The sequence below is a fragment of the Protopterus annectens genome, chromosome 7.part0, assembly GCF_019279795.1.
Source record: "Protopterus annectens isolate FY-2018-M chromosome 7.part0, PAN1.0, whole genome shotgun sequence".
Lineage (NCBI taxonomy): Eukaryota > Metazoa > Chordata > Ceratodontiformes > Protopteridae > Protopterus > Protopterus annectens.
In genome coordinates this window covers 492,277,602-492,302,080 of record NC_056739.1, presented here as the reverse complement: position 1 = coordinate 492,302,080, position 24,479 = coordinate 492,277,602, and the positions used below count along the sequence as shown (strand labels likewise).

The 24,479-nt window shown below is 40.6% G+C and overlaps 1 protein-coding gene across 5 annotated transcripts in view; it reads right to left on the bottom strand.

The window, feature by feature from the left end:
* Positions 1-24,479, bottom strand: part of CAMTA2 (calmodulin binding transcription activator 2) — a 2,181,461-nt gene that overhangs the window by 118,901 nt on the left and 2,038,081 nt on the right. For all 5 annotated transcript variants that reach the window (XM_044077091.1, XM_044077090.1, XM_044077092.1 and 2 more), the window contains one exon: positions 4,835-4,906. In XM_044077091.1, coding sequence (XP_043933026.1) covers positions 4,835-4,906 — 72 coding nt within the window. The remainder of the gene's footprint in view (positions 1-4,834; positions 4,907-24,479) is intronic.

The window sequence follows — 24,479 nt, the reverse complement described above, 5'->3', positions numbered from 1 at the left end:
TTTTCTCACATCTATCTTTTGAACTGTTGGTAAAGGGTGATCCTATGTGATGTAGACGTCATCATTTTCCATGATGCTTTGCATCTCATGTTTCCAGTGTTTTTCAGCTACTTCAATTTTATAATGTTTGCATAATCCCCAGTGCAACAGTCTTGCCACATTGTTATGCCTTTCAGTATACAGTCATTCTGCCATTAGTATGTCACAACCAACAACAAGGTATGCGACTGTTTCCAATTCTGTTTTACAAAACCTACATTTGTCTGTTTCTCCCACATGTTCAAGGGACTTTGTAAACCAATGTGCACGTAGCCCACTATTTTGGGCCACCAATATTAACCTTTCATCTTTTGGTTTGAATTCGCCCCCCTTAACCATTCCTGCATTCGATACTGATCAACATGAGGTTCTTAGAGGAGTTTTCCATACTTGCAACTATATTTATGCATTTTCCACATTTCTTGCCCTCTCATCTGATCCTTCACATTATATTCTTTCTTTTGTTTTTTGGCACATTCAGGTGCCACCTGATTTTTATCTACTTCTAGTTTGATTTCCATTCCTGCTTTACGCTGATATGCTTCTGCTACACTGAAAAGAGAAGTCATCTTAGATTTATTCTCCTCATGTTTCAAAACTTTCATTACGTTTGGGTCTTGTGAGGTCAGCAGGTATGTGTGGAGTCCTACGATTGCAGATCTATACATGTAATCAATTTCAAGGAGGCCCATACCTCCTTCGGAATGGGGAATATATAATTTTGGTATGCACTAATTTTTATAAATCATTTGGTAAGCATAAGTCATCCTTCTTGTTTTCCTGTCTAATCTATCCAACATGTTTTGAGGTCAGTCAATCACTCCAAAAGCATAAGTTAGGACAAGAGGAGCAAATTGGTTTATAGCTTCAATTTTGTTCCTAGATGTCAGTGCTGTTCTCAGGATTAATTTAAGTCTTCTAAATATTCCTTACTAAGTTTTATTCACATTTGTTCATGTTTATTGTTGATCTTTCATCAGTTCCCAAATATTTATATACTCCCTCTTGCTCAAGTTCTTTTATATCACATTCTTGTCCCAAACTGATATTTTCTTGGTGCTGTAGTTTTCCTGCTTTAAAGGTTGCTTTTCACACTTATCAAGACCAAATGACATTCTTATATCATCTGAAAAAGGTTTGACTACTTGCAGTTGTGTTTTCAGTTCCTCATCTGATGAGCTATACACTTTTAAATCACTGACAAAGAGAAGATGAGAAGTCTTTACAATTTGTTGTTTTCTAGGAGCCAAATTATAGACATGGCCTAATCTGTTAAGTACACAGCTTAATGGGTTAAGGGCAAGACAGAATAGCAGAGGTGACAGAGAGTCACCCTGGAATATCCCCCTTTGGATTTTATCCCTGGAATAACAAATTGTCCTTTATCATGGCTTAACTGGAAAGTGGTCTGCCACTGTTTCATGGTCAGTGTAATGTAGTTGATCAGTGTAGGATGTATCTTATACATTTTTATGCACTCTTTTATCCATGAATGTGGGATACTATCAAGTGCTTTTTTGTAGTCAGTCCATGCCATACTTAAAAATGATTGCCCATTTTACAGTTTTCCATTATGACCAAACAGACTTGGAAAAGTTAAAACCAGCACAAAAACACACCAAGAAGGTTGCCACCACTCACAGACTGAAAATCCAACAGAGAAATTCTGATTAAAACTTTAATCGACAATTAAAGTTTTAATCAGAATTTCTGTGTTGGATTTTCAGTCTGTGAGTGTGGCAACCTTCCTGGAGTGTTTTTGTGCCAGTTTTCCATTATGACTATATTTAGCAACAGATGATCCTTTGGTCCATATGACTTTCTATTACTGCCCTTTTGTTTTGTTACTATGATTGAGTTTTCTTCTAAATGACTATAAACTCTGTCAGCATCAATTCTGGTGTATAGTTTACAAGTAGTTGGAAGGCAAGTCATTGGCCTATAATTTTTAGGGTAGCTTGCAGGCTCACTCTTAAGTAGGAACATTGTTTTTCCTGTTAGCCAGATTGGTGTCTGTTCAGGGTGTGCATATAAATAGTTCTTACTCATGGCTAAATCTTCGTGCAAAGATGGTAATATTTTTAACCAGAAGTTAGGTACTGCATGTGGGCCTGGTATTTTCCAGTTAGAGGCTTTTCTTAATTTTGTTTCATTTTCTCTGGCTGTTACTTTATCCCATTTCATATCTTGTACTTTTAAACTCCTTATACTTTCTTTTACTTCTTCTGTCAATTTAGCATCTTTGTTATGTTTCACAGGATCTTTATAAATACTTCTCCAAAATGTATCTATTTCTTCTTTTTTGGGTGGTCTTTCAATTCCTTTTACCTTGTTTCCCAATTCTCTATAAAGCTTTTTGGGGTCATCAATAAACTGCTTATTTTGTACTTTTCCTTTATATTTATCTGGGTATCTTCTAGGTTTTTCAGCCTGTGCTGGTACTTTTAGTTTATTATTTGCGATAGTGCATGATAGATCCTGATCCGTTATAATACTGAACATTGCTTTTATCACGTCTATCTTTCTGAGTATTTTTGTTGATCTGTTCCTTCTTCTATACTCCTCTAACAGTGACACTTAACTGCTTTATAGTTTTCTCTGTTCGATACTTCCATGAAGATATTCAAATTTCTCCCCTTCCTTTCCCTTACTACCCTGTGTTCTTGTGGTTGAATTTTATCTGTTATTAACTTAGCTGCACAGTAATATATCCTGTTTACTTCTGTTATACCACATGGATCTCTATGGATAGTCCTAATTACTGTGTTCATTTGTTTCATCAAACTTCTGACTTTTTGGGTTTTATTAACCTTCTTCAGATTATTTACTTCACTGATCTTAATATGTCTATGTATCACTATTAAATCAAGCAACTCTTCTCTTAATTCATTTTCTTCGAAACTGAGGGCACATTTTTTGTTCTCCATTTTCTGTGGGCATTCTGTAGAAAGTTCTCTAGAATCTTCCAGTGGCACATTCTCTTCAATTTCATCCTGTGTCAACCATTGCGCTGTCATACGGGGGCTCACTGGCCTATCACTCCACAGCACTGACTGCTCCAGAGTTGCCATAGTTTCCCGTTCCCTCCCTTCCCGTCCAGCTTCAAGTGAACATTTACACTGGTTTCCCGTGGAAGGCTCCAAAATATTTTCATATGGCAACTGACTGGTTGAGTACCATTCCATTGGTTTCTTCTTAATATGGATGTCTATTGCATGAGATTCTGCCTTTTTAATTTCTCCAAATCTTTTGGGTTTCTAATACCATGATGGGAATGGACCCCTTTCCGAAGTTAAAGTACGATTAAAGTTCATGAGATTGGCAGTTTCAATCTTTGAGGTCAAGCCAGAAGTGCTCTTTGCAGCACCTGCAATGTGCCCAGTAATGACGACTTCTGCAATTCATATGGGGTTACATGTATTGGTAACATATCTAAATATGACTGTAGATTATTTGTTATAAGACCCGTTACTCCTACTACTATTGGAACTGTCTGGGTATCTTTCTTCCACATCGCTCATTTCTGCCTCAAGATCTTGATATTTTATGACTTTGTGTCTCTCTGTACACAACACACTGTAGTCACTTGGTATGGCAATTTCAATGGTCAATGCTACCTTTGTCATATTTTCATGGACCAGTATATCTGTTTTTCTAGCATCTGTCTTTTGAACTGTTGGCAATGGGTGATCCCATGTGATGTAAACTTCATCATTTTCTCTGATGCTTTGTGGCTCATGTTTCCAGTGTTTTTCAGCCACTTCAATACCATAATGCTTGCACAATCCCCAGTGCAACAGTCTTGCCACATTATTATGCCTTTCAGTGTACAGTCTGCCATTAGTATGTCACAACCAGCAACAAGGTGTGCAACTGTTTCCAATTCTGTTTTACAAAACCTACATTTGTCTGTTTCTCCCACATGTCCAATGGACTTTGTAAACCAGTGTCCATGTAGCTCACTATCTTGGGCTGTCAATATTAACCTTTCATCTTTTGGCTTGAATTTGTCTCTCCTTAGCCATTCTTGTGTTAGTTCCTGATTAGCATGAAGTTCTTCCAGACGTTTTCTACACTTGCAACTATATTTATGCATTTTCCACATTTCTTGCCTTCTCATCTGGTTCTTCACCTTATATTCTTTCTTTTGTTTTTTGGCACATTCAGTTGCTGCCTGATTTTTATCTACTTCTGGTTCGATTTCCATTCCTGCTTGACACTGATATACTTCTGCTAGATTAAGCAGAGAAGTCATCTTAGATATATTCTCCTCATGTTTCAAAACATTCACTGTATTTGGGTCTTGTGAGGTCAGCAGATATGTGTGGAGTCCCATGACTGCAGATAGTCAATCACTCCAAAACTGTAAGTTAGGACAGGAAGAGCAAATGGGCTCAGTGTGACAGCTTTGATGGTGACTGAGGGACAAGAATAACTATAGGTACATCAGTAGAAAACCGCCAAACTTTAAAACTTAACCAGGAATCAGCTATTAGATAATATTTTATAAAAGTAATCTGATCCCATTCGGAAAATCATTCAGAAATTCTTTATTGAAAAAAAAAAACAGTCATCTCTCTTTCTCTCCCTGCAAAGCCACTTGAACAATCATTCAAACACTGTTCCCTGCTTGAAGAATGTATCGCACAGCAACTGTTTTCTCTGATGTATTACCATAAAGAAAATATGCATTTATTTCTTCCCTTTTTGTGGCACTACAATTTAATGGTCTTGGTGAGGTACGTTGCAAACAAGTCCACATCAAGCACAGATTATATAATTAATGTTTGCATACCTGTTTGTATTTCCTGTAGCATCTTTGAATCACAGCTGCTGCCATTTCTTGCTGCTCTTTCAATCTTCGACCCTATAAAACAGGCAGAAATTAGAAAACATTTTTAAACATGAAAAAAAAAAAAGAAAACTTCAAAAGGAATGCAAAGAGGTATGACATAAATTGCTAACTTATAAATGAAATAATAAAAAACATTAAAGCCTGGCAAAGCCAGGAGGCTACATTTGTCAAAGAAACGTTTTACATTTCTTTTTAAATAGCCTCTGTGAAAATTTTCCATATGTGCTAGTTATGACTGCAGATCAAGAAACATAGTAAACATGTTATGATGAAAACAACTTCATTTTAGACTGAAAGATCACTGAATACTATTCTGCAGATGCTCAGTCTGTAAATTCTCTTACCTGAAAACAAAACAAAACAATATATATATATATATATATATATATATTTTTTTTCTTTTTCATTTGCAATGAAGAAATCAGTTCACCAAACTGAAATGCCACTGAGCTTCAATTTACTGATAAACCACTGGTTATAATTAACAAATGGCTGCATGAGCTCCCAAGCCATAGCAGTGCGGACTCAGATGATCTGCATTCTAATTCTTTAAGGGTGTGCAATACCCTTATTGCCATAATGCTTATATACAATATCAAGTTCTCTTGTCTGCTCTTTAGTTGTACCAGGTCTCTGAAATATAGCAAATGTAATTTTAATTTCTAAGAAAAATTCAAACACATCTTAACCTAACCTAAAACATGATCTTAAAAAAATTCTGGTATACAGTAAATAAAATCTTACACCTGGCACACCAAACCCTTACCTAGACCACTTTCCTTTCGATAATGCTGTCAAATTCAAATTCCGCTTCATAGACTGAATAGCTAGTCTTACTAGCTGTGCCTTACTATCATAGTCCACCACAATACAGCCTCTAAACTGCAATAGTCTAATTTTTTTCCTACAACCCTTTCTACCTCCTACATAACATATGTATTAAGTAAACTCAAATCTTGCTCCATCTAAATGGAAAACTTACATTCAGAATACCTAAAGCTAGCCTCTTCTGCAATTGGCACACCCAAGCTCTGTTCTAAGCAATCGTTCCATTGAAGAATCATATGTTCCTTCCTTATGGAAAAAAATCATATATCATATCACTACATAAAGAAAGTAACTCTACCAAAACAACAAATTTTAGACCTATCGCCTTACTGCCCCCTCTCTCTAAAACATTGGAAAAATGCATCCACAAGCAGCTGGTACTGAACTTATTTCACGAAAATGTATTCATCCCAACCCAACATGGCTTCCAACCAGCACAAAGCACAACAACTTCCTTTACATCCTTTCTCGACAACATCATTAAAGCCAGGGATAACAATAAATAAGTCTCCTACCTCTTTCTAGACCTGTCTAAAGTTTTTAATACTGTTTCTCATCCCAAACTACTATCAAAAGTGACTGCCTTAGGTCTATCCAACTCTAGTCTTAACTGGTTTACTAGTTATCTATCTAATCATTGCCAGTCTGGCTTGCTGTTTTCTCGTTTCCCCCCAGTGGACACTGGAGTCTCACAACACTCCATCCTTGGTCCCCCTCTCTTTAATATCTTTATTAATAATCTTCACACACCTTTCCAACAAACTTCTCTGATACAGTACACATACAATCTCACTCATTTGCTCAGTAAACAGTCTCCCTCATCTATAAACTATTACAACAAGATGCCTTCAACTCCATCAAAAACAGTTTTACTGGTATTGAGAACAGACTCAGTATGCAAAGGGTTAATGGAACAGGTTGAAGTCTGCTACAAAATCTGCTAACCTTCAGGTATCTAGTTAGAACCATTCCTCACAAACAACACACTTATGGATTAGGGAACAAATGTGCTCCAACATGAATAAGCTGATATGTTGATAAGCAAACTGCACTATTTGGATAGGTGTTCTGCTGTCCAACCTAAGTAGGCTCGCCTAGTCCCCAGTGCAACCTCAATGCACCACTTACAAAAGCTGTAAACTTTATAAAACAAGATATGCAGAGTCATAACTACAGCAGACAGGAGGCAAAACCATTGTTTCACACTCAGTGAGGGTGGATAACTATCAATTTCTCAGAGAACAGTCCTTTTGCATCGCAGTTACACAATGCTAAATACTAATCGTTGCTGGACATTTAAATCGTAATCAGTGAAGCATTGTCCCACATGGATAAGATCAAGGGACTCTCAGGCTAGACTGCTGGGGATGTACTTCGAAGTTTCAAAGTGCAATGGGATTGCATTAAAAAAACAGTGATCCAAAAAGATAGAAACACAAAATACCAGTAAAAAATAAATAAATAAATAAATAAATAAAATTTTTTGCAGGGGGCAAGTCCCCATGTGCCCTGCTAAATATATATACGAACTTTGAGACTGCTCTACAGTGGGGAAAGGGTAAAGTCCCTAATCCCCACTGTTTGTGATCTTGCACAAACTTAACACTGGCAGAAGCAATCAAATGTGTTTCAACTACTTCTGCCAGCTGAAAAAAATGTTTGAATACATGGAGTGTTTCCCCTGCTGAAAGTACCACATCACTCCCTAATCAGTCTGTCGAGGCATTCTAAATACATCATGGCTCAACACATTGGAACTTCCTCCCTAAAATCCACTGATAAATACTGTTACTTCCATCTCTTCTCAGCTCAGACATTTTCTTCAGGAAAAGGCAAATTGTACAAGTGTAGATGCAGGTACCAGGAGTGGGACTTGACCAACTGTAATGTGACATAAAGATCAACCATGAGCAACTTTCACTGCTGCTCACGTAACAGTTGTGATAGTTTTATGTAATATTATGTGTGTGCTTTTTTGTCAAGCCTGCCTGATACTGTATTTTCAAATAAAATGTATAACACATTTTCAAACTTAACATCAGTCTGTCCCATGTATGACAGCAACAAAAAGATGCACTTATATGCTGGTTTGAAAACTGGCTATGCTGTGAGATACAGGCAAAAACACTGAAAAGCAACCCAAACATAAAAAATTCATTCACAAATGAAGGCTCATAACCTTTTTTGGCAAATATCAACAGTTTTGGCCCAAATATTCAGAATATTCATCAAAGAATCCCACCTCAAGAAAAATGCATGAACAAGTCCATAAGTACAACTTTAGAATTGGTTTGTATTGTCAGCTTTACAAAAATGAAAAGTATTTCACTACTATTCTTTAAGGCTGAAATAAATTGCATACTTATCTACAAGCCTTGTACATACTTCAGAGTGCCTAGGAGCCATTTGTGTAAAATGACTGAATCAAAACAAGATGAAAGAAGAGGTATTATGAAATTTATGATTAATTGAGAGAACCACAAACAGGGCTAGAAAGGCCAGGGTCTTTAACATTTCAGGGAACTGAATACTATAGCTTTAGCCCACAACTGGAAAAGGCTTTACTCTATTTGTGGATCACTTGTTCCAGTATCAGGAAAAGTGAGGGATGCAACATTCTTGAGAGTAAGCAATTAAGATATATCGCTATGCTGCAAGATGTTAGACAACATAATGAAAAATGAGTAAAGTTAGAGGCAAAGATTGCTAAGCTAAAAATCCACTTACAACTTTGGAAGTAAACTATTCTGGGACATGTATATTCAGAATACTGTTTTCAGGACCCATAATCACAAAAGATGGCAATGCAAGTGAGCAATTCCATCCCAAAATGTAAAATTGTGTGTTTTAATTCAAAACCCCTTTTCAAGTGCCAACTGCACAATGTGATTACTGATGAAATACCAGAAACTGGCACAGTTGTAAGCAACTACTTGTCAATACAGGTTTCTAATTCTGGCAATGACCAATCAGTCTGGCTCAGATTTTCAGTCTGTTTAATAAAGGGCATTGTATCACTCGCTACAGTACTTTCCATATGTAACACCATCCTAAAAAGTGACACTGCAGTCTCTGTAAGCTGTAATATCACCCTTCATGATGGAATTATGTGATATCAATTTCACAGTATAGGAGGTGAAGTCCTACGGCTAGAACATTACAAGCCTCTCCCCACAACATTAAGGAACTGGTATATTGCAGACATTCACTGACGGCTGTCTCACAAATGGCCAAAATTCTAGGTTCTCAAAAACAAGACATTTGATATTGGGATGTGAGGGATACACAGCCCCCCCCCCCCCCCCCCATGTAATAAACAGAACTGGTGAAAAAATACAAACTTGTAAATAATTCATTCAATGGTCAGCTGTTACATATCTTTCTTGAAATGTCCATTGAAAAACAACATAGTAATAAATTCTGAATTATGTTATAACTACTTGTCATAAGTCTGTGGTCAACTTTCAAGGACTGAACATGACCCTCTGTTTGGAAATGGAAACACTCCTGCAGATGTAGGTGATTCCACATTTGGAGCTTGGGGCAAAGTCAGACAAACACTGGTGGACTGTTCTCTTCTTTAGAAGTAAATAAAGAAATAACTATAATAACTTTTTTCAACATGGATAAAATACAGACTGCAAATCTATCAGTGTTCCAAATGGAATTATATCAATCTGGCGAAGTTCACTTCCCGTAAAAGTAATTTTGTGAAAAAAATGCCAAAACAACTTTCAGTCAACATCAGAGGTCATTTTTATTTTGCAGTGGGCAAGCCCCCCTGCAACCCCCCCCCCCCCCCAAATCTAGATACAACTACTCCAAAGTCACAAAACAGGGGAGAAAAAAGCTCTACTGCTGCACTTCTACTTCAGTCTATCAGCATTCATAAAAAGGACCAGTGGGGGTCTGACAGAATGACAAGGGCCCACCCAAACTAGGATGAGTTGCCAACACACAACAAATATCCCAATGCAATTACAGTTGGGGTGGAGGGACGACAAATTACTGTGTAGAAGGGGATTCATTCTTTTTTTTTTTTAAATGTACTTGAACCATATATAAAATTGCAGAGGAAAGACTGTATGGACAGGCATTTTTTTAAGTGTATTGGGACCACATTTCAGGCTGTGGATGAAGATAGTATTAACTGAAGGAGAAGACACAGGCAAAGCAGTTGGTTGGTTAGTCACGACAGATGAACTTGGGAGGAGGAGACCACAGGAATTCAGAAGAGAGAACACAATGAGACAAGGGAGGAAGGGGACAAACGGGATAGCAGGACGTCAGCAGAGGCAGTCAGAGAAGTACAGGTAAGTGAAGTGGCAGATATGAAAAGAGCAGACGAACATGGGATAAGGAAGAAAGAGGAGAATAAGGAAGGGGGAAAGCAGCAAAAAAAAAAAAAGATAAGGAGGAGGAAACCAAGGCAAAGGAATATAGGTGGGCAGCACTGAAAAATGATCAGTGGGGCAGCACTACTGATGGCCAGGCAGCAGGTGACACCAGAGAGAAGCATGGAAGGAAAAAAGTGGGGTGGGGGGGGGCACTCAGACAAAGCACAGCACAGCAAGAAGGGGAGATCACATACAGTAAGTGTTCAGGAAGAGTAGTTGTAAACAGAGGGCAAGGAGATAAATTTTAGGAGGAGATGGGTACTGGGTGTGGTAGGCTCAGTCACTAGGGGCTACATTGGGGAGGGAGGAAATGGCAAGAAAGAGAATCGTGAAAGTGCACATACAAACTAACGCCCACAAGGACAGAGTTAGCAGTGACAAAATTGATCTTCAAAACAAAGAATTAGTCATTTAATATGACTTATGTAGGAACTAAAGAGATGGTGGGAATTTATGTAAACAAAGCAGTGGAAAGGACCACGGAGATGACAGTTGTGTGCAGGACCTTGGGAAGGATGGTACCATTCTCAGAAGTGCTACCTATACAAAAGGCCATCAGGATGAGGAAGGAGAAGAAAGTACAGTTTTGTACCTACCATAAATGTAGATGTCCGAACTGGATAGCATCTGCAGTCATAACAAGTGGGTTGTCCTGTCGTCAGGCAGCCCTGCAGTCGGCCGGATTCCAAAGTCCGGGTCCGGCTTCGGCTGATGTCGCACTCCACCCGACGTCATCTCTGCTGGTCTTCGGGTATAAAAGCATCAGCCGACACCATTTTCCTCAGTGTTTCTTGCCCCAGATGCCAGTAGCCCTCTTGCAGGGTAAAATTTGGATAGATGCCAATGTTCCCAAATAGATAGAGGTAAACACAACAATAAGCATATATGTACATATATACAAACAAATACACCATAAAAGACTCCCCCCCAACAGCTAGCTATTAGGAGGGTAAACACCCTAGGAGTACCACAGAGGGGAAGGAGGGAGGGTAATCCTGACTGCAGATGCTATCCAGTTCGGACATCTACATTTATGGTAGGTACAAAACTGTACTATGTCCTTCATGGATGCATCTGCAGTCATAACAAGTGGGTAGAATACCATAGCCAACTAGGGAGGAGGATAAAGGTAGATTATGGTGTGTTTAAGATCCCTTGCAGTACAGCAGTGGCAAACCCTGCTCGGGATCTGGAATAAAGAGGCAAATTATAATGCTTGGCAAATGTATGCACGGAGGTCCAAGTAGCCGCCTCAATAATGTCTTTGGTTGCCACTCCTCGTAAGAAGGCTGTGGTAGTGGCTGTTGCCCTTGTAGAATGAGGTCTTATGTTCTGTGGAATTGGTTTTCCATGGAAGGAGTAACAGTATCATATGCAATTTCCTATCCATTTGGAGATTGTCTGTTTGGAAATAGCTTTTCCTTCCCTTCCTGTTGCATAGGCTACAAAAGTTGGTCAGTCTTTCTGCTATTTTTGTTCTGTCCAAGTAGTAGCGTAGCTGTCTATGTACATCCAAGGTATGCAGTATTCTTTCCCTCTGTTTTGTGGGTTGGGAAAGAAGGAAGGTAGGTGGATTGCCTGGTTTAAAGATACTCTGGATACCACCTTAGGCATAAATGTAGGATTAGTCCTCAAGGACACTCTATCTTGGTGGAAGATTAGGAAGGGTTGCACTGCCATTAAGGCCTGTAGTTCTGAAACCCTCCTTGCTGAAGTAATTGCCAGTAGGAAAGCAGTTTTCCATGACAGGTGTTGTAGGTCTGCTGTTGCTGCTGGTTCAAAGGGTGCTAGTGTCAACTTTTCTAGCACAAAGTTTAAGTCCCAAGCTGGTAATGGTGGTTTCCTTGGAGGTTTTACATTCTTGATTCCTCTGAGGAACTGCCTGAGCAAAGGGTGCTAAAAACAGGAGGATCAAAGCTGTATTCTGCTGAAATAGCTGATGCATGTATCTTGATGGAGGAGTAGGACAGGCCTGAATGAAGAAGTTCGGCCAGATACTCCAGAATGTTAGGCATATCTATGTTTGACACATCTTTTCCTCTTTCGGTACTCCAAATGACAAACCTTTTCCATTTTCCAGCATAGTTCTTTCTTGTTGAAGGTCTGCGTGCTTCAAGAATAATGTCTTTAACTCTTTGGGAAAGTTCTGGATTAGCTGCTGCTATGTGATGTTCCATGCAGTCAGTTGCAGCGTTTTAGGTTTGGATGTATGATGCTGTAGTTGTTCTGAGTTAACATCAAAGGCATCAGGGTATTGGCCACATGTTGTTCGAGACATGCTCTTCAGTAGTGGGTACCAGTGTTGTCTTGGCCAGTTTGGGGCTATCAGGATTATCCTTTGACGTTCTTCCTTGATTTTTAGTAGTACCTTGTGTATCAAAGGAAGAGGAGGGAATGCATATGCTGTTAGGCCTTTCCAGTTGAAGGAGAGTGAGTCCACTTTCCATGCTAGTGGGTGGAATGTCCTTGTGCAGAATTTTTTGAGCTGGTGATTGAGAGGTGATGCGAATAGGTCTATCTGTGGCATTCCCCATTTCTTTGAGATGGTCTTGAAGATGTCCGGTGCAGCTTCCATTCGTGGGCATCCGAAGTGGTTCTGCTTAGTATGTCTGCTAGAGTATTGTCTTTCCCTGGTACAAATATTGCCTGTAACTGAATGTTGTAGCTGAGTGCCAGGGTCCACAGCTCCAAGGTCATTCTGCATAGGGGTATGAATGAGTGCCTCCCTGTTTGTTGATGTACCACATGACTGTGGTGTTGTCTGTCCTTATCATCAACTGGCCCTCTTTGAGGAATGGTTTGAACTTTTGGATTGCCAGTTTTACTGCCAGCATTTCTTTTAGATTGATGTGCAGGTGAAGTTGATCCTGTGTCCACAATCCTTGCACGCATTTGTCCAGCATGTGGGCCCCCCATCCTAGGTCTGAAGCGTCTGTTGTGATGGTCTGGCTTGGTTGACATCTGCGGAAGGGCAGGCCTGGGTTTGACTGGCATGCCTGAGCCCACCATAGGAACTCCTGTTTTAAGCATGGAATTATTGGGATTTCTGTTTCTAGACTGTGTCTGTGCTGGGACCATAAATTCTTTAGGTACCACTGTAGTTTCCTCATATGTAGTCTGGCAAATGGGACCAAGATTATGCATGATGCCATGAAGCCCAAGGCCTGTAGAAATTTTCTTGCTGTTAACTTGTTCAGTTTTGTTAGTGCCAAGAAGTAAAGAGGAAGTTCTTTTTGTTTTTCTGTAGTCAGGAATGCCATTTGTTGTACTGTGTCCAATTCCGCCCAAGAATGTCCTTGTTTGGGATGGTATCAGCCTTGACTTTTGTAAATTGACTGTGTATCCCAGTCCTTGTAGCAAGTAAATGACCCTTTGTAAATCTGTTGTCAGCTTGCTTTTGTTGTCCCCTTGTAGCAGGCAGTCGGCCAGGTATGGGTAAATTTGAATTCCTGTACTCTGCAAAGGGCGATTACTGCTGCCAGGCATTTTGTGAATACTCTGGGCAGTAGATAAGCCAAAGGGCAATGCTGAGAATTGATAGTGCTCTGATCCTGCAAGAAATCTGAGGTATCTTCTGCAGATTGGTCGAATTGGGACGTGCAGGTATGCCTCCTTGAGATCTAGAGTTACCAGCCAAGACTCCTTGCCCAGCATGGGAAGAAGTTGCTGTAGGGTCAGCATTTTGAATTTTGGGACAATGATGTATGTATTTAAGGTGGACAGGTCGAGAATTGGTCTCCAACTTTTTCCTTTCTTGGAACTAGGAATAGTCTGGAGTAGAACCCCTTTCCTTGTTCTGCTGTTGGCACTCTTTCCACAGCTCTCATGTTTGCTAACTCCATTATCTGGCGTAGAGCCTCTGTTTTTGATTTGGAGGTAGATTTGGCATTCCTCTTTTGACTGGTAAAGTGTGGAAGTGAAACCGGTAACCTTGATCTATGGTTTGTAAAATCCACTTGTCTTTGGTTATGTAGTGCCAGTTCTTTGAAAATAAGGTTAACTTTCCGCCTAGAGGAGCTGCTATTTGTTCCCTGGTAGGCGGATTTAGGATTAAGTCACTGTGGTTGTGCTGATGTAGTGGCAGTGGCTGTGTCTGTGCCTCTGTTGTTACCTTGCCACTGTCGTCCTCTGTAGGCACCTCCTCTGGATTGGTTTCTGCCTCTGGAACGTCTATTCCTGCCCCTTTGAAATTTTGTGGAGTCAGGAAAGGACCAATTTTTGGCAGGCCAGTTCCTGCTAAACCTTGGGGGTTGAACCTGCAGGAAATCTTTGACAGTTTGAACAGATTTTGCCTTTTCTTCCATTTTCTTCATAACCTGCTGGGCAGGTGTACCAAACAAACTTGTCTTGTCCATAGGAGCATCTAGCAACTTAGCTTTAACATGATCCGGTAAAGCTTGTTCCTTTAGCCATGCATGTCTTCTTATCACTGTGCCTGTCATGGCTGATCTAAATGAAGCCTCCAGTGCATCATAACCACATTTTAAGGAATGGTTGCTAACCTGTTGTATGTTATTTACCATCTCTAATACATATTTCTTATCAAGAGATTCATCAGTAGTTAGCTTTTTAGTTAACTGATCAAGCATAAACTCTTGGTATTGTATCATGTGAAACTGACAGTTTAAAGCTCTAGCTGAGAGAGTAGCTGAAGTGTAGACCTTTTACCCCATCTGTCTAGTGACCTTGCTTCCCTTTCAGAAGGAATAGGGTTTTTAGCTGTGGTTGCGGCTACTGCCTTGGGACCCTGGGATATAGTTTCTGGGTCTGCAAGAGGGGCCTTGTAAAGGTGGTGATGAGTATCTGGCACCCTGTAAAATCTGTCTGGTTTGGCAGGGGCTGGGGTAAAGAATCTGGAGCGGAGCAAACATCATTGAAAGCATCATCCACCACAGAGAGAACAGGAGGTATAGCTAAGGGCCTGTGCTGTGGGAGGTGCAGAAAGGTCCTAAGTCTTTTTCTGGAGTCTGAAAAATCCTGTTGCTGCCATTGGAACTGTTCTCGCATGGCATGCAAGGTTTCCCCAAAGGAGAATTCTTCTGGTGGGGAAGCAGCTGGAATGGATTCTTCAGCATCAGAATCTTCAAAATTGGAGAAGGGAGCCTCAGGCTGGTCAGTTATGTCTGATTCATCAGCAGAATCATCAGAAGACACTGGCTCAGGGGGCTCTGCCCTAGGTCTCTTCTCTGGGGGCTGAGAGGCCCTGTCTGGGTGAGATTGAGATCCTCTAATTAAAGAAATTAAATCTTCTGCCAAAGAAAGCATTTGAGAACTAGAAGAGGGCCTGGATGAGGGGGTTTAACAGGCACTGATTTAGTAGTCTTGACTGCTTTAGCCCTGGCGAAGGCCTTAATGGACATGGCTGCTGGAGGCCTAGCAGCACCACGTGCTGGGGTAGAGACATCCAAGGGGATGGTGTCTGATAAGTCAACCACCGTAGTGGGTAAAATTTCTGAGGTCGATTCAAGAATTGTAGCAGGGGCCTCAGTTGTAAGAATAGGTTCAGCTGTACTTTGAGCAGTTTTCTCGGTTTCCGCCGAAACCCAGACACTCGCGGTTTGCTTAGCCGTGGTTTCGGCCGAAACCACGGACCGCGAGTGTCGGTCTTTATCTTTGCGTTTTTTGGAAGATTGGGTAGTCGGAGGATCCGACGGCATAATGTACGCAAAATCAGTACCGAAAAACTGTTCTGCAAACTCCGACCGACGCCTAAGCGTTCGTCGGTTGAAAGAGGCACAGGCCGAACAGGCTGCTACGTCGTGGGCTGGGCCTAAACAAGGCAGACAGTAAGAGTGGAAATCTTTATGAGGTATTTGTTTCCCACAGGTTAAACAATTGTTAACTTTTTCTGACATCGGCTGAGGCAAGAAAGAGTCCCCAACGGGGTACTTAGCTTTAGAAGTCTTCGAAGTAGTATTCGGTAGAAGTAATCTCTGGATCCGACCGACCGGCACTTGCGAACAGCTTCTGCTTCGGGCGCCACGCGGCAAGAAAGACTGAGGAAAATGGCGTCGGCTGATGCTTTTATACCCGAAGACCAGCAGAGATGACGTCGGGTGGAGTGCGACATCAGCCGAAGCCGGACCCGGACTTTGGAATCCGGCCGACTGCAGGGCTGCCTGACGACAGGACAACCCACTTGTTATGACTGCAGATGCATCCATGAAGGACATCGGGCAGTTCAACTGCAGAGTCATGCAGTATGGTATGGAACGGGGTGCCATACATTGGAGTACATCCTGTGAAATAGAGGAGCTTCAGCTCAGTCCCAGTGGATGTACAGTATTAAAATGTGTCTGGAAAAGGACATGAGGATGATTGTGCCTTTAAAATATGGAAAAATGAGGAAAGAAAGCTAAAGGCTATTCAAGCAAAAGAGAGAATTTTCTAGGAAGAGGAGGATATATTAAGAAAAGAGAGCACACTGCTAGGAGAAAAGGATGAAAGAGAGCAGAAAGACAGCATGAAAGGAGCAGAAGAGGGACTCATTTGAGGAAACTGCAATATAAAATTGCACAGCCAGTTAAAAGGGAGGAGAAAGACTATCAGGGAAAGAGAAGAAACATGCAACTGTCAGACGTGACATGAAGAAGGCCCACACTGATAGGAGGGAAATGGGGAAGGCACCATAGAAATGGCATAAGGATGAAGAGAAGGCCACTACACAACAAAATTAAATATCCCACAAACACCTGGGAAGGTAGGGATTGAAGGCAAAAGGGGATGGCCGAGAAGAAAATGGAATCAGGGAGAAGACAGAGGGTTGGTTACTAATGACATAAATCAAGATGGAAAATCGTTCACCTAGAAACACTAAAAATGGAATGTGAGGCTGAGGTGGTTGGGATAACAAAGATATGGGTCATTGGTAAGAGGAGATGACATCTGGTGGCACCACAGTACAGCTATTCTGAAAAGACAGGGAAAAGAAGGAACAGAGAGAGATAGCAATTAACCTAACAAACAGACAAGATGAAGGAGGTGAAGGAGGAGGAAGGGTGGAGAAAGAAGTCATTGAGATAAGGCAATAAGAATGCAGACAGGATACAAAACCTAAAGGATTAATAAGTAAGTAAGTATCTGTTCAGTTCTTACTGACCTAGAAAAGATGCTTATCGCAGGATAATGACTCTCCCTTATTTTACTCTGAACTCTCAAATCCAAACTTGATTACTTCTGCTTATGTTTTCATTCAGGTCACTGACAAAAACTCCTTCATGTTCTGCACAGAACTGTGTTCCTTGCTTCCTTCCTAGCAGTAGTCCTCTACAATCTATTCTACCACTTCTTTCTGATCAAGTCATTCCATCATCTGCAACCAAGCCAATGCCACTGACTTTCTCAGCTCAGTCTTGTAGAGCGGAACCAACGAGGTCTCCTGTTGACAACACAGTAACTTCACAATCTTCCCTATTATCATTAACTACTGACAACTGCATTTTGACATACTTTACAAAAGGATACCTTATTCCATGATCTCTTCTGGACCATGCTAATGTCCTCCATCTTCTTGCAAGAATGCCACGAACAGTGTCTCTCAGCAGAGTATGGGAAGATCCCTGTTTCTCTGGCCAAATTTCCCCTAGTCAGTATGAATACCACCTTGGGTCTTCACTGAAAAAAGGCCATTGCTGGTCAACAATGTGTAAATGAATGAATAAATAATAAAATGGCTGAGTGATTTTGACTATATAAACTACCCAAACTCAAACTATGCTCTTCTTCAGCTGATGACCTTCCAGGCGAATACCTTATAATAGAAGCCAACAGTGTTGCCTACCCTGTCTCAATCCTTATAAATAGGTCAATCCAGAATCCCACATTCCATCTCTCTGGAAAGTCATACATTATCCCTCTGTGCAATGGAGGAAATACAACAGAAATTACTAACTTTAGACCTATAGTAATCATTTCCCCCTCACCAAAATACTTGAAAAATGTATTCAAAAACAATTGCTAAATGTCTCCTGCAGGAACAGCTCCTGTCCCCGACAACACAGCTTTACACCCTCCCAGTGTACTAACACTGCACTTCTAACCTTTATAGATACTGTCAATAAAGCTAGAAATAATGGCAAACTATTATCCACCTTATGTATAGATTTGTCTAAAGCCTTTGACACAGTTTGTCACAGCAAACTCCTACTTCAGATGTCCTCACTAGGTCTATCTCAGGTCACCCTTCTATGGTTCAAAAGCGACTTGTCAAAATGTTACTCCACCTTCTCTTCATACCTCCCGGTCACCACCGGTATACCACAATGCTCTATCTTTGGTCTCCTCCTCTTTAACACTCTCACCAACACCGTCCTCATATTCACACAACAGACCTCCTAATACAATATGCAGATGATTCCACACCCATATGCACACCAGACAACCTGGCACACTGCAAAAAAATAACTCCGGAAGCTTTAACAACCACTGAAACATGGCTTTGAAACTCACAGCTCATGATCAACCGTCCACCTCCCCTCAAAAAAAAAACATACTACTTTTTTCTCCCAAATCCCTTTCTCATGAAAAAATACAACTTAAATCCTCCCTCTTAATAATATAAACAATGAAATCACTTCTACTAGCAAATTATTAGGGATGATAGTGGCTGATAATCTTAAATTTGACATGCATATACAAAGTTGCATAAAAAACTCACCAAAAACTAGGGTTGGTTTTCTAAGCCAAAAACTCTCTCACCAATGCAACTAGAACTACACTTGCTACTTTACCTCCTCCCCTCATTACTTTACTTTGCTTTCATCCTTACTAACCTCTAGGCATCGCAAAAAGCAAAACATGAACAATGCTATAATAAAGTGGCTAAACTTGCAGCAAATACCCCTTTCAGAAACCACCACCGTATAACACTAAAAAGTCTAAACTGGTTAGAACTATTCCCATCAACTGCCATATACACACCTTCATGCCACTTTTAAAATTATCCAGCATCCATATGCTTATCTAGCACTAAATATCAGCTCTACACAACCATGTTGCCACTTGGTCACTACAATCCAATAGCAAAAAAAAATCCTCTTTGTCCACAAATCTATCAAATATACTGGGCATCCTCTGTACTCATACCATGTTGCTAAGGCCTAGCCTGTATCTATCAGGTTAGCTCAGTTGGTTAGGGTGTGGTGCTAATAATGCCAAGGTCGTGGGTTTGATCCCCGTCAGGGCCAGCTACACTGGTTGGGAGGGTGGCTTAATGGTTAAGGTTTTTGCCTTACAAACACAAGGTGCAGGGTTTGAGTCTCACAAGGGATAGTTGGCTAGGCTTAAAATGGCTTGCAAGGGCAGTTAGCTTAGTACTAATCTATGAAACTATAACCTCCCTCTAGTCCTCTAAAACCATTCTGAAAGACTTCCTAGCCAAAATATATCTCTGTTCCTGCTCAAATCCAGGACAGACTATATCCCTAAATATGAACAATTGCCAGAAACAAAAACACAAAAAATGTCTACACAGCCAAGAGAGGACCAAACGGTATCAGAATAAGTTCAATGGATGAACAATTACCTACTCATACCTTACACCTCCTTCTTCCCCCTTCTTCACTCACTTACTTTAGTCACTTTTCCCCCCTGGCTCTCTAACTAAATATGCCGTAACCCTGCTTTTTCCTCTCATGTCATATTGCAATTCCTGTTTGTATTATACTCTAAATATTAAATTGCTGTCATATAAAATGTTATCTATTCTTAACCACTGTTTTCACATTATGTTTAATTTGGTATAATTATTTAAACTATAGATGTTTTTGTATTATTTTATGAAGACTGTGAAATGATTGTTCTTAGAATATTTTTGTAATACTTTGGAGCTTTTCTCCTTGGGTCTCTGCTGAAAATGGGGGTCTACCCAGTTAGACTTTCTAAGTAATCAAATGTCAATAAAGAAACCCTAACCTATATTTCTCACTCCAAATAAACAATGTGTAGTGCTGTCAATGTGGAATACAGGCATGTAAAATTCTTCTGAAGATATTCCCATACATCTTTTACTGCCCCTGACTACTGTAGTGACAGAGCCTATAAGAGGCAGCTGCTAGGACTTTTGAGACAGAAAAGCTCTTTTTCAGCTGCTGTATTCTCCTGTAATCCAAAGCCAACTTTCCAGCATTCAGATATTCTTGGATTCACTGTTGGAAATTCATGGGTTCTGGCTAGTGTGATTCTCAAACAATCTGGAAATATATCGCTGACTGATAAGTATATTTCTTGGCATTTTAACCTTTCAGAGTTCTGCATTGTCTTAATTTTGCCTGACTGAATTTTTTATATATTTTCTGTCATTGTTTTCTGTTCTCATCTGTCCTGAAACTGGTTTTCCCCTCCCCCCACCCTATTCTTGTGGTGTTGTTATAGTTGGTGGCTTTCCAGTTAGTTGCCTGCCCCTACTGAAAGTTTGATCTGGGACACCCCTCCCAGTCTGGTGTTCACTCTACTTAATACAGAGAGAACATTTGAGAAGGTCAACCCACTTAGGTTCTTAACCTCTGCTCCTCCTTCCTCTCTCCTTGCACTTTACTAAAAAAAAAAAAAATTGCACTTTATTTTGCTTTTGCCCCTTCATAAAAGTACTCAATTCTATTTATTCTGCTGCATTTATTACTGCTTGATAGTAGCCTGATTAAATTGTAACTGTTATTCTAAGCCTTTCGGTTTAAGCACTTGGGCTTCAGACCAGTTGTTTTACATTAAGAAGGTTTGTGCTCTGCACTGTTGTGGCAGGATAGGTAGCTTACATCCTTCTAAATTGGGAATTGCTGATTGAAGGCTCAGCGTCTGTTATTCTAAAAGTGTATTAGTTCTGGTTTAAGCACCTGGGCTTCAGGCCAGTTATCTTACATTAAGAAGGTTTGTGGTCAGCACTCTTGTGGGAGGAGAGGGTAGATTCTGCCCTTCTGAGATGGGAATTTCTGGTTAAAGGATTATTGTGGCTGCTTATTTGAACTGTTTCTTTCTGAAATTGGTGCACCTTGTTTGCTGTAGCATAGACTAGATTCAGGTATGCTGAATCTAGCTTTGTTTGTATAACTTGAGCACTAATCCAGACCATCTTTTTTGGAGAAGGTTCCCCTGCTCCCTAGTGGTAGGAGTGTGCAGTCAGAACTTGTCTGATTGAAGACTGCTGGAACAGGGCTCAGTTTTGAGCTTTTTTACTGGTTAATTGTGTAATTTGTTTAAATCAGTTTGCTCATTTTCTATTGTTATATAAAAAATGCCCTTTATTCATCTGCTTTTGCTGTATTTGTGTTTCTTCCTACTTTATTGTATTTATTCTGCTGCATTTATTACTGTTTGTTAGTAGCCTGATCAAATTGTAACTGTTATTATAAGCCTTTGGTTGAAGCACTTGGGCTTCAGACCAGTTGCTTTACATTAAGAAGGTTTGTGGTCTTCACTGTTGTGGCAGGATAGGCAGCTTACATCCTTCGAAGTTGGTAATTGCTGATTGAAGGCTTAGTGTCTGTTATTCTAAGAGTGTATTAGTTCTGGTTTAAGCACTTGGGCTTTGGGCCAGTTATTTTACATTAAGTTGATGTGGTCTGCACTCTTGTGGAAGGAGAGGGTAGATTCTGCACTTCTGAGCTGGGAGTTTCTGTTTAACGGCTTACTGTGCCTGCTTATTTGAACTGATTCTTTCTGAAATTGGTACGCCTTGTTTTCTGTAGCATAGACTAAATTCAGACCTGCTGAATCTAGCTTTGTTTGTATAACTTTAGCACTAATCCAGACTATCTTTTTTGGAGAAGGTTCCCCTGCACCCTAGTGGCAGGAGTGTGCAGTTAGAACTTGTCTGATCGAAGACTGTTGGAACGGGGCTCAGTTTTTAGCTTTTTATTGGTTAATTTGTTTAAATAAGTTTGCTCATTTGCTACTGTTATATTAAAAAAAATAGACTTTATGCATCGCCGCTTAGCTAGGGTTAAACTATTCCTGGCACCATAAAGTCTGCTCTTCAAATTTTCCCTTAGAACTAGCCAGTTTTTTAGTTTTAGCACTCAAATCTGTTTCTTTGAGCTCAGCACTTGTTCAGAACTCGTTGTAAGCACTAAATAAGCTACAAATTACTACAGCACTCAACTTTCCTCACTTGTCTAGAGGAAAACAGTTTTTAGTACTTAATAAATAAGCACCTATTCAGGCATGTCTAAGGGTCAGCTCCTGGTGTTTTCTCCTGTCTACCTGATGAATCTGGGCATCTAGGGGCAATGCAGAAATTGCCTCATGTACACAGACAACCCTCTCCTCCTACCACCCAACACTACAACCTGTGAGAGATACACTTATATAGCCAAACTGGAAGCAAAGCTCTCTTCACCCAAGACTGGACTAGACAGTCAAGAGGAGAAGGTAAACACTTGCACCACACCACACTCATCATTTAGTCCCACAAAACCTACACCACCAAAACACACACATAGCAACAAAAAACACACACCTACATTTGTGGAGGCTCTCAATAAAAATCTGCTCAAGCAACAGAGACCTCCAAAGCAGAAACTCATGCAACCTCCACCTCCCGACACAAACCAAATGACACATAGCCCATAAACTCCGTGTGCCACTCAATCACAGCCCATAAGGCATAACGTACCCAACACTCTAGTCATAGGGGATGCTATAGTCAGCCACACTGATGTTCCAATCACCAGACTAAACAAGGAGAAAGTTACTGCCAGCTGCCTGTTGGGTGCCAGGATCCGCCACATAACACACACACTCAGGTCACTCCACAACAAGTACAAATATGACTCTGTCATTGTCCATGTTGGTGTGAATAACCCGAGATGTACCTCCCTGGACTACATGAAAAGGGACATGGAGGAGCTCTCTGATCTTGTAGCCCAAGCAGGTATGACCCTAGCCCTGAGTAGCATCCTGCCATCACCCACAATGATACTAAAGTACAAGGACAAAATGATTGAATTCAACAATTGGCTAAGCTTCTGGTGTCATTCTAAGGGGATCCAGTATCTGTCTGCCTGGGATGACATGATCGACAGACCATGATGCTTTGCCAGAGATGGCCTGCACCTGTCACCCTTGGGATTCCAGATACTGGCTCTTGCCACCCCTATAGTGCCTTTTTTAGGCAAGGTTCAAATGACAAATTCACCACCAAAACAGGTAAAAGCAAGCAAAATCTGAGGGTAATGTTACTCAATGCTAAACCTCAAAATGCATTCACTCGAGGCACTCCTTAAAATGGAGAACATCAACATCTGTGCAGTGACAAAGACCTGGTTCAAGGCTCCAGACAGCACCCCTGCATTACCGGGCTATAATTCATAATTCATACCACACCTTTTGGCCACTTAACTTGGACAGAAACGCTAAAGGTGGAGGCGTGTCCATATTCATTAAGGATATCCACACCTCCAGGCTAGTTGCTCAACATAATGCACCTGAGATTATCCAAGTGCAACTAACTCTGGGCAAGACCGTAATCCAAATTGTAACTTGCTACAGATCCCCCATCAAGACCCAGGATTCCCACTCCTCATTTCTTGATACACTGAAAAATATTATGGTACAACCCAACACCCTAACAATGGGTGATTTCAACTACCCCACCATTAACTGGAAAAACTACTTGTGTACCAACTCTTTTGCTCAACGTTTTCTGGAATTCATAAATTCCAATGCTTTGGATCAACTTATCCACACCCCCACCAGAGGCAGCAATATCCTAGACCTGGTCATTACCAACATGGGAGACCGGCGTTCCACACCAGAGGTCAATTCCTCATTGGTCAGATCTCACCACAAGCTAATCAGCCTAGACATCCACATTCTGCCCTCACCCCCCATTAGGGAAACCACCGTAAAAAAATTCTCCAAAGCCAACTTCACGCTTCTTAAAACATAAGTGGCAAACTTCACAACACCCATGCAGATGGACAATAGAGGTATGATTGCTGAATCATACACAAATGCACTTTATAAGCACTTATACGAGTGCATGGATCATGCTATCCCTAACAGAACCAAGATGCTATCCTTCAAAAAAGGAAGCTAATCTGGTGGTCCCCTGCCATAAACAAACTCTACAACAGAAGAAAGAAACTGTTGCAAAAAAGAGTAAAATCTCATGACTGGAAGAACTCCCTGGGCAGCCTTAGTAAGAAGCTGGGATCCCTCATAAAATCCTCCAAAACTAGTTATGAAAACAAAATCGCCACTGATTCTAAAGACAACCACAAAGCATTCTATAGCTATGTCAAGAATCTCAATGGCAACACTCAGATCTGCTCTGAGTTACAGCACAATGACATTAAATATACAGAACCAACTGATATTGCCAACATCCTGGCAGATAGGTTCAGTGCTAACTTTACCCCCCCACC